At 44.5% G+C, this 11696-nt stretch overlaps 1 protein-coding gene across 1 annotated transcript; it reads left to right on the top strand.

Annotated features, from left to right (window-relative positions):
• Positions 1-978: 978 nt before the first annotated feature.
• Positions 979-3058, top strand: LOC148106893 (uncharacterized). The gene is given in 1 exon segment (XM_087860067.1): positions 979-3058. A coding segment is annotated over 1 exon segment (1986 nt). The 5' UTR covers positions 979-1072.
• Positions 3059-11696: the final 8638 nt, after the last annotated feature.

Genomic DNA, 11696 nt, shown 5'->3' with positions numbered 1-11696 from the left:
GGGGAGATGGGCAGTTAAGCTCTCTAATCTCTTCTGATGAAGGCACTAATCCCAATTTGTGGAACTCACCTTCATGGCCTCATCAAAGCCTAATTACGTACCAAAGACCCCATCTCCAAATACCATCACACTGTGGGTAAGGGCTTCAATGTATGGATTTGGACGGGGCACACAATTCAGTCCACAGTGTGTGCTTAGCCCAGTCCTTTCTTTAAAAGAAGTAGCTCTCTTTCTTGATTCATTCTTTGGAGGCTTGGAGTGTATTGGGGCACACTCATGAATGACCTTCCACCTCCTATTTTAAAACTTATTCCATTCTCTGTTCTCCCTGAATCCATTTCAACTTTGTATGTTCTTTTCTAAGGAGCTGGAGTACCTTAAAACATCCCAATTCTCTTTCTCTCTTACGGGAGGTCTTTCACCATTGCTGATATTTCATCTGCACACCTTGCAAAATTTTCGTAAGTAACTGTGTCTCTACTGGCATGAGCCGCCCTGAGGTAGAACTTGGGGAAGGAAACACAGTTTGCATACCCCAGGGTGCCACCATACAGGGACACTATAGTTTTGCTTGCAATCATAGAATTAAAAGGAAGGGACTTGTGTGGGATTAACGGGTAACCCAGGATACTAAAGCCTTGAGGGAGGCAGAAGGCTTTGACCACTCATTGGACAACAAGCATGTCAATCATTGCGTCTCAGCAAATGAGCTTGGAGCTCATGGTGAAGGAAGTGGCCCTTTGTTGGCCGTTCCAAGTTCCGCCTCCCGTCACCAGCCCAACGGAATCCTTCCCACCTTATCCACTGCCACCTCAGGCACGCAGTCTTGGTTGGCCGCTTCTTGGGCTGGCCCTCTGCACTTCCTGTCGCGGGGCTTCCACGGGCACCTTCACAGGCTGTTGTACCCTCTGAAGCCATCTTCTCTGCCACCCCCACCGCCTCCCGACAGGCCCTGCTGCCAACAGCCTCCCCTCAGAGGCAGTCATTTCAGCGGCCGCCATCTTCACCGCAGTTGACACTGCAGCCCGATCAAAGCTCCAGTTGAGGCACTGACTGACGAGTCGCTCCTGCCATGTCTGCCACAGAGGAGCAAAGTCTGATTCCAGGTGGCCAGGACTCCAGACCCCTCAGGGTCTCAGTGTCCCCTTCAGAAGGGGTGGATGGAGTGGAGGAGGGCACAGCCTCCCTGGCTTCTGAAGGGGTTTCCAGAGCCCTTCCTGAGGAGGAGGGTGGGCAGGAGGCTGCCCAGGCTGCAGAAAGGAGCGGGGACGTAAAGCTGCTAGAAGAGGAGGAGGAGGGGGAAGAGGACGAGGAAGAGGAGGGGGAAGAGGAGGAAGAGGAATTTGAGTTCGAGTTTGGGGACGAGGAAGACTATGAGTACCAGTCGCCAGAGTTCGAGTTTGAGTTTGGGAACCAGGAGTCGTCTGAGTATGAGTCAGGGGAGGAGGACGAAAACGAGGAAGAGAATGAGGAGGAAGAGGAAGAGACTGAAGAGGAGGAAGACAATGGCCAAGAGCTCGCAGAAGTCCCAGAAGTCGCCGCGGCCACTCCTGAGGGCCCCATGGCGCGGTTTCGGTCCCTCTTCAGGACTCTGGTCCGTTCCCTTCTACACCGTATCCATGATAACAACCATGTCCTGGTCCGGCCCCACGCAGGCCGCGCGGTGGTCAGGCGCCACTCCCGGGAGCCTGAGGACCCTGGAGAGGGACCAGGGCCACCAGAGGTGGAAGACCCAGGAGAAGGAGCAGCACCCCAGCATCAGGAACACCCGAGAGGGGAAGCACAGGTCGGGATGGGCGAGTACCAGGCAGAGGGCACCTCACCCTGGGGGGCGCAGGAACCACCAGAGGAGGCTGCATCCCAAAAGGCAGAGGAACCTGAGGCAGAGGCCCCGGTCAAAGAAGGCAAGGCACTGGGCGATGCCTCTGAGTCCCGGGAGGCTGGGGCCTGTGCCCCCGACAACGTCCAGGTTGGCGAGTGGCCGTCAAGTCCTCAGGCCCTTGCAGCCCCCATTGGGGCACCCAGCTCAAAGGCAGGCGGTGCTCAGCACTTGCCTTTAGCAGTGAAGCAGCGGGTCAAAGCTCTCAAAAACCTTCAGGCCCAATATGCACAAGTAGAAGCTCAATTCTACAGAGATTTTCACGATCTAGAGAAAAAGTATGCTGCCTTCTACCAACCTTTGTTTGATAAGAGATCTGAGATCGTCAATGCAATCCATGAGCCCACAGAAGGTGAATGTCAGTGGCAAGTAGGTGTCCAGGAAGGCGCGTGGGGGGAAATGGAAAGAGAGCCTGTGGGAAAAGGGCAAACAAACGGCATACCTCACTTTTGGTTGACGGCTTTTAAAAATGTGAAGATCCTCGGGAGGATGATCCGACAACATGATGAACTTGTACTAGAGCACTTGGAAGATGTCAAAATTAAATTTTCAGGGTTCGAGGAACCAATGAGCTTCACCATAGAATTTATCTTCAAGTCAAACGAATACTTTTTCAACGAAGTCCTGACGAAAACATACCAAATGCGATCAGACCCGGATGATTCTGATCCCTTCTTCTCCAAAGGGCCAGAAATTATCAGCAGCACAGGGTGTGAGATCTACTGGAAAGTGGGGAAAAATGTCACCGTGAAAACAAGCAAGCTGCAGAAATGTGAGGGCCGCAGCAGCGTTGTATCCACCACTAGGAAGATGCCCAGCTATTCTTTCTTCACCTTCTTCTACCCTCCTGATTCTCCTGAGGGCAGAGTCCTGGATGTCGCCACCGATTATAAATTGGGCTATTTTTTCCGTGAAGTTCTGGTCCCGAAGTCCGTATTATTCTTCACTAACGAAGCCAGTGAATATAAGTATGAAAGCTCTGATGATGAGGCCCGAGAAGCTGGAGGTGAGGAAAAGAAAGTAGAAGTGATCAGAAATGAAGAACCTGAAAAGGGGCCTGAAAAAGATCTGGACCCAGAAGAGAGCAGTCCCTGAGAACCCAGGTATCTATGTGTAGCTTCGTGTATCATCCAACCATGCCTGACATACATCAATTATGCTTCTAAATTTTCTCAATAAAGTAAATAACAACATCAATGTCAAAAACTTGGTTCTGTGAGCCAGTTTGATGTTAACTTTGTTTATTGGTATAGAATGCAGCATATTCTGAAGGTCCTTCATTCACAGTTTCAAGTCCTTTCAGTTGTAGCTGTGAGTCTTCAACAGGTGGGAAGTGTGTCAGCCCTGGGAGCAGAGACCAATGTTTATCTAGAACACAGTTACCAGAACAAGCGCCTAAAGGAACTTGAATGAACACTAGCTGAGCTTTCATCACATAGCCACAGAAACATGGTCTCTTATACTGAGTAGGAGAGAGTTCCTTTGAGAATGTGACTAACACAGGTATCATAAGAAATTTATTTAGAATTTTATTTGTTTATTTATCAATCATAGGCATGATTGATGCCTAACCATTTGTTCAGTTGTAAATATTTATATTTCAGGGGACAGCGAAAAGAAGAAAAACAATAGTCATGGTCAGATTATTGTTTATCACTGGATTGGTAATTAACTCAATCTATAGCCAACATATTTTGTCCTTTCCTTTAACTTTTTTCTTTTACAGATATTGGAACTTGAGGTCTGGGAGGTAAACGAGTGTAGTTTATGGATAGGGCACAGGCTTTTAAAATCAAAGAAATGCCTAAATACCAGAATGTTCTCTCTGCAATGAAACAAACAAGCCTTTTTGTTTGGCAAATGGCAGTTGAGGTTGGTGTGTCACAGAATTGAGGACATCAGATTATGCAAGAAAACCCTTATACCCAGGGGTCTGGGTTACAAGAGGGATACATGATTTCTCCTTTTACCTCAGACATAAATAGGATTGCCTGTTCTTAGACTTAGAAAGTCACCGTTGCATTTTAATCAAGTTCAATTGTTAATTGTCTCTTATTTCATCTACAGTGCGGAGGCATAGAAAGACATGAACCAAAAAAAGCCACAATGAATTTGTTCTTCAAGGAATGGAGATTTTCTGATTTTTTAATTGTCTTTCGAAATTTTATCCTCACTGGTTTTGTTCCAATGTCATCATATATTTGAGAGATATGACAACATTTTGAAGTTGAAAATAAAAGTTTGTTTAAAATGAATAAGCTGCAGATTTTTTATATATATTACAGTGAGTCAAATCTGTCTTTGTATCTTTTTGTTTTGGCCCACCTGACTGCTATTGAAAGGAATCACTTTCAACCACTTGGTAAGCCTGTTTTAGGTTTTTTTAATCCATCCTCCGATTAATTAAAAAATTTATTAATTATAAATAAACAATTTATATAAAGAAGGATGAAGTGGTCCCTACTGCATTCTTTCGAAGTACCTGATGGATGACCTAGCTTATCCAGAGACCAGATGGTGCTGGATTGTACTGGGCTAATATGGGCCAGTAGCATCAGCATCACCTGGAAACCTGTTAGAAATGCAAATTCTCAGGCCTCACTCCGTACCTTCTGAATCGGTAATTCTGATGCTGGGCCAGCAGTCATAGTTTAGAAGTCCCCCCAGGTGATTCTGAATCTCAGTAAAGTTTGAAAACCATTCATTTCAAGCAATGAATGAGGGGAAATCAAGCTTCATCTTTGGTAGGAGCAGCATTGACTCAGGGATGCGACGCTGTCTCAGGTAGACAGTAAGGTCTGAGCTGGGGATGAGAATGGAATTCTCCAAGGCCTGGGACACAGAGAAAGACCTCCTAGAAGGACAAACGTTGGGTGGTGGCAGTGCAAAATGATGGGCAAGGGAACAAGCTCATTCCAGAAGAATACAAACACTATGACACAATATATGAATTTTCAAAACATACAAAACAAACATACATTAATTATGGATACATATATATGTAGTAAAAAAAATGTTGGAAATGCGTGCATATGTAGCATGCAGAAAGGCCTCTAATGGAATGATAAGGAGCTTTCTTGGGATACTGGTGATGTCTTGTGTAGAGGGATAGTGGAGAATTCAATTGGGGAGGAGCTGTCTTAGTTTTCTACTTTTGTCCTAACAAATTACACAAAGTGTGGGTGGCTTAAAACAGGACTTCATACCCTCACACTCTGGGGGCTGATTCTGGCAGTTCGCTAGCTCTGGAGTTCTGATTTCAGGTGAAATCAGGTTGAGGACACAGCCACATTTCCTCTGAAGGTTCAGGAGAGAATATTCCCTGCCTCTTCCAGATTCTGGTGAGTCCCGAAATTCCTCAGCTTGGGGCAGCATAACTCCAATATCTGCCTCCATTCTCATATGCCCTTCCCTGTGTGTCTGTGACACAATTCTCCCTCTCCTTTCTCTTACACTCACATTAGTCGTTGGGTTTAAGCTCACCCTAAATCCAGGATGATTTCATCTGGTGTCCCTTAGCCTCGTTATATTTGCAAATACCTTGTTTCTAAATAACGTCACATTTACGGGGACCAGATAGTAGGACTTGAAAATTTCTTTTAGGAAAATGCAGTTTAACCCACTGCAGGTATACTGTGGGCTTCCAACTGTATTTGTAATGTTCTATATCTTGAATGGGGCAGCCGGCAAATGGATGTAGTAGTGTCTATACCACAAACTGTGTAGGTCTGAAATATTTCCTAATAAAAATGACAACAAATTAAGAGGAAAGGGAGAAAATGGGCCTACAATCTGGAAGCTGTTTAAGGAAAATGAAGTCTTAGTTTACCAGAGTAGAGGATCAGAGGAAGGCCAGAAGTTTGAGGGTACAAGATCCTCTTTCCACATTTAGGTAAGGCTGCTTAGGTGCTTGTATTTGGCACCAATACCTCTTTCTTTCATATTCTGCGGTAGCATTCTCATGTTCTAATATTAAAATTATATATATATATATATATGATATCATATATATACATATATGTGTGTGTGTGTATGTTTGTGTGTGCATGTGTGTGTATCTTCTGCTCCATCCCTTCGGATACTGTACAGATTATGAAATTCTGAATAATTGCAACCTTAGAAGGTTCAGTTTATCCTTCCTTCCCCAAATATCAAGCACTCTGTTCTCCCCATTCTTAGGTGCTCACTTAATGTGTATTAAAGTGAAGTAAATATAATGTATCCTCAAACTTTTCTTTTCACCAGTGTTGACATTTTAAAGATTTTATTTATTTATTTATTTGAGAGAGAGAGAGAGGGAAAGCGCAGAGGGAGAGGGAGAGGGAGAAGCAGACTCCCAGCTGAGCAGAGAATCCGATGTGGAGCTAGATCCCAGAACCCTGAGAGCATGACCTGAGTGGTAGGCGGACACTTAACCGACTGAGCCACCCAAGCGCCCCACCAGTGTTGGCATTTTTAAAATGTATTATCACAGGGGTGCCTGGGTGGTTCAGTCAGTTAAGCATCTGACTTGATTTCGGCTCAGGTCATGGTCTCAGGGTTGTGACATCAAGCCCCACAACAGCCTCTGCACTTGGCGGGGAGTCTGCTTGGGATTCTGTCTCTCTCTCTCCCTCTGCCCCTTCCCCCTTCTCTCTAAAAGTCTTTCAAAAACAAATGTATTATCACGCAGTATCTCTTATGACTAGAACTACATGGCGAGAGAAGGTACAGGGCTCTTTGTCAGCATTATTTAAATGGAAAGGGCAGGGCAAATAGACAACCATCCATGAGTGTGATTTGAAGGCCCTGAATCTGTGTTTGATTAGTTAATTCATGCTGTACCAGTTACTAAATACAGCATTTTTCTTAGACCCTATCGAGAGAGGCCCATCTCCTGAACTTCATGCTTTGAAGACTCTCTTTGGTTCTCTTCCTGGTATGTTCTTCCCACAGGGATAAAAGCCCAGTCTTGGGGCCAAAGGAATATACGTACACCCTGTGTCCTAGCCCCCCCCCCCGCCATATCATCCTCAAGATTCCTGGGAACACGTGAATTCTTCATCCAAAGGGACCCAAGCCTGCTTCCAGCACCAGCGTGCCCTTCACTGGAGCTGTCTGTTGGGGAACTAACCTCACTGTTGCAGTATGTACTTCTAGGTGGCTATGGGGAGGGGGCATGGCTGTACATGAAGAACAGTTAATGAGTTGCCCGGGCTCTCCACATTCACACAGATGAGTTCTCAAAGGTGGGGGATAAAACTCAGGGTGGGAAGAGAAGGCAGACTGGCTGATGCCTGAGGCCTAGTCTAGGGCAATGGGCCTGGAGGGTTGGTGGTAGTTCCTCCCACATGGAAGCCTCAAAAGGTAGAGCAGTCTATGAATTCAAAACCCAAACCGAACCTTTCAGGCCTTTATGAAGTTATATTTGCCATGCCATAGTTTTCCAGTGTGTTGGTTGACGTAAACGTTTCAAATAATGAGGAATATGGCATGTAGGACCCCATTTGAAGTTTTGCCCCCAACTTTGCAAATTTTATAAATGTTATAGGTGGTTCATGTTAAACATTTGGTTTACTTTTACCTCATGAGCCATCAGGCCCTCTCTCTGGTGTTTTGTGCTGCTGCAAGGTAACCACATGACTAGGTCAGAGGAAACAGATGGGGTCCTGGTTGTACACTTGTCCCACTACCCCTGTCCTGATTGTGGTGTTTTTCATTTGGGTTCCCTTAAAATTAACAGTGAAGTATGACAAATACCTAAAACATTCAGCTCAAGGAACGGGCCCTACCCATTCTTAACAAATGGACTGCATGGGTTCTCTGCTGCCATTTGGTGGCTATCATTGCTATCTAATAGACATTGTACTGTATTCCACTGATGGAGTGCCATCCCTATGTGAGTGGGAGATTCTAGCCACACAGTGATAGTTCTTGAGTCCAAGATCCTCCACGTTTCCGAATAATTGGGACACTTACACCCAGACAACACATTGCTATTCACGGTGAAGGAGATCTGACAGTGCACTAATGAACATGGCATTCAGTGGCCACTTCATGACCCTTTTCCTGCTCATGTTGTTGGCATTTTGATGTGGTATGGGATTTTAAAGAGGTGACTAACAAAGATTGCTACAAGTTCCACTTCTGGCATGATAGCTTGGGGAGCTCTATGAAACTGCTCCCCAGTGAAACTGAACAAATTAGTTAAAAAAAAAACCATCTAAATTATCGAGAAATGGTCCTGAGGGCATGTAGGAAGTAAAGAAACATTTATTCCATAATATCTACTAAAATGTGGTAACGACAGTGAGAGTCTGGTTTTGGAGTGAAGACCCATACCCTCCCTTCCCCTGCTAAGTCAGCAAGACAGAAACTCCACTCCAGATTGGTACAACCAAGAAAACAGGGCCCCTTCTCCCCACAAAGCACCCAGAGTGATCTTTCCAGAAAAGGCAGAACATCCGTGTTTCTCATATTGCCCCAAGCTACCTGTTGCTGAGTCTAAGTCTAGGCGAGTACAGTCCAGAAGTGGGGGCTCCCATCTTCCATGTAGTCTGCACCCATAGGATTACACTGGATGCAGCGCCGCTGAGGCTGTTGGGACCCCAGTTGGGTAAGAGATTCCATATTGGGTGAAGCAAGCCAAGAAGACGTGAAACTGCTGGCCCCTTCCACTGAATGCCCAGATCCTAAAGAATGAGTGGCGCTCATTGAAAAGTTCACCATTCCCAACTCCGCATCGATAGCTCAGAGATTTTTTTTTTTTCCCAACAGAAGAAGCAGGCCGTTAAACAGAGGGCTCTGCATCTCTTCCCAACGGAAGTGAATCATGTTTGCAACAGACTATGAAGAAGTGGAAGCCTATGGACCTCTCAAAAATAACAGGAGTTTGTGGTTAAGAGCAATTAAGAGGAAGTTGGTAGAATTATTCAAATTAAAAGCTAAACTGTAGGAAAGCTAGTTTACCAGAGAGAACCAGGGAAGGAGACAGCCAAAAAGAGCCCTACTGGGGTGAGAACGAATCTCAAACACTGACTTCAAAACTGTCCCACCAAAGGAACCCACATTTAATCGGCTCAGTTTTATGCCCTAACCAGCGACTGGTGAAGATTACCAGCTGAATGTGGTCAGGGAAAGAGACAATCAAAGGGAGCCTTACAAAAGTCAGTCATCCCAGGGTGATTGCAGGCATATCAAAGCCCGTGCTTGGTTCCCTGAGGAGGAAAATCAGAGGTTTCATGCTTTGGGGGAGGGGGAATAGACTTTGCCAAAACAATCCAACCAGTTATTAAACAAACAAAAAAGCAAAGAACAATAACAAGCACCAGAGGGGGAAACCAGTAGCAGAGTTGCTACAATATATTATCTCAAATGTACGGTTTCCCACAAATACTTAAGAGACGTGCAAAGAAACGGGAAAGTCTGCCCCCAGTTTTGATTTATTCCTATTCACTTCATTGGTGAGAAAGGGATGCTCCACCCTAAATAGTATGGGATGTCCAAGTGCACAACACATGACACCAGACAGATGAAATAAAACGGAAGTTTATTAATCAGTTATACAGTTCCCGAGGAAATCATGGCAGTCCAAGCAAGGCCACATGAGAGTTGTTCTTGGAAACAGAGTCAATAAGCAGGGGCTGAGGGAGGCAGGCTTTGTAGAAACAAAAGGTTGTTGTGAGCCTTAATTTTATGGGAGGATGTGATTGGTTTGAATAGTTTTGCAGTCTGGCAAGGAAGCCTAATAGTTTATTAGGCTGAGGCTTGGGTGGAGCATAGCTGGTCTGGCTCTTAGGGGAGTTGGCTGGCTAGACAGGCCTTACCTCTGGCTGGGGGCATATTGGGCAACAGCATAGGAACACATGGCTAGGCTTTTGAGGCTGCACGTCAAGCCAGCACATAAATTTTTAAGCCTTCCCATATAGGCCCATACCATGGCGGGGGCGGGGGGGGAAACTGGTCAAAAGAAACTGCCTGGCTTTCCCTGTGGGTCCTGTTTGCGCAGGACCACAGGTCAGTAAGTGAGAAATTGTGAATGGCTGAAGATGCTGCTGGTTCTATCGTTGCTGCAGGCTAAGCAAGAAAGACAACCTACACTGCGTAGTCATGACCATCATTGGAGCCTGAGGATATATTTCTGTCATCACAGTTTTACATGAAGCCCCCAGAAAAGATGAGGCCGAGAGCAAGGAAAGCTTCTTAGCAATCAAACCAGATCCAAGCACAATGTCTTGCCAGAGCAACAAGGAAATATTCAGATCTTATGAAAGCCTGCCTTTGGGGGGAGAAAATTCACCAAAGAATGAAACTGGATGGTTGACATCAATTTATCAAATCACTATAGGAAGCATAAGCACAAGAGAGAAAAATCCATTGAAACAAAGTAGAATTGGACTTGACATGGATAATAATTTGACCATGTCAACACCAAGAGCAGGAGAAAAGCCTAACAAGCATCTCAAAAGCTGGTGGTTGTGAAATGACAAATCAGCCTGTAAAGCAAAATGGAAAACAGAACATAATCCTTCCTCTGGCAATCTCTGGTGGACTATATTATTGGGTCCGTATTTTCTCATGTCTTCTGCTCCCCCCTTTTTTTTCCCTTTAACATTGAGTAACTGACACATCAGGATCAGATTCTCTAAGACAGGCTGCACAACTGAAGAGATGGTAAAACCACGTGATAGGCAACAAGTGGGTAAGACTGCTTCTGATAGTACTGAATCAACTAATGGAGCAGTTAATTCAAATCAAGCAGTTCAAGTGAGGCTATCAATAATGGTTTAGAGGAAGCAGAAGAAACAGAAAGAAAAGGGTTATCTCACCCTTTAAGCACCAGTAACTCTAGATAGCAGTTACTCGTCAGCTCATGCAGGGGCCACGTATGAGTCAGACTGGAAAGTATTTGACCTTTATTATGTCATGCAATATGTTATGTTACTAACAGAAGAAGAACTTCATAGGAAATGTGCTTTTCTACTGAAAAAAAAAAAAAGAAGCACACCAGAATTCTGCCCACTTTGAGAAATAAAACACCAGGTGTACTGTATTCTGAGCTAGGAGATACAAACCCTACTTTTCCCCCATTCATTTCCAAGATATCATTGATCAGATTTATGTGAGATTAAGATTATTCTTCCAGGAATCCTTTTTTAAAATTTTTTTTATTAGATTATGTTAGTCACCATACAGTACATCCCTGGAATCCTTGGTACCAATATTTCAGATGTATAAAATCGTTCTTTTTTACTACTCCCAAGATGTTATAAGCGGATACCATCGAAACATGTTAGACCCTAAAAGGCAACTGGTCAGGCACTGGACTTTCTGTGAACGTTGTGTTCATTTATAAGGAACATATACAAAGGATTTATCCTTGGAAGATGTCTTTCAAAAACTGTAATAGTTGACAAACCACCACAAGCCTTTACATACTAGGTTTTTCTTTCAGTGGAATCGTTACAGAGAGCTGGTTTGTAGATTAAAACCTCAACGTACTCCTAAAAGTGATTTCATTTCTGTAGGAGTTTGTAGACGTGAAAGAAGCTTTTCAACCTCACGTCAGAGGAAAACCTGGCTTGCATGATTTGCTGTCTCCAGATTAAATACAAAGACTTGTCAAATCAGTTAAGGGAGAGACAATACAGGGCCCTTTTAGACTAAGGCAAAACACTGTTATTACTACTGAAATTGTTCATTTTGTAGCCATCTTGCTTTTCTTAATTGTGGTGCTGAGAGATAATCAGTGGTTACAGAAAGAGACTTTATCGCAGATTGAATACATAGAGTAGGTAGGTTGAAACAAAAATGTCCTTGGAACTCGTGAAACAATTTT

Source organism: Ursus americanus, chromosome X (assembly GCF_024610735.1).
Source record: "Ursus americanus isolate L20-20 chromosome X, mUrsAme1.1.p, whole genome shotgun sequence".
Classification (NCBI taxonomy): Eukaryota; Metazoa; Chordata; class Mammalia; order Carnivora; family Ursidae; genus Ursus; species Ursus americanus.
This window is presented reverse-complemented; position numbering and strand designations above follow the sequence as displayed.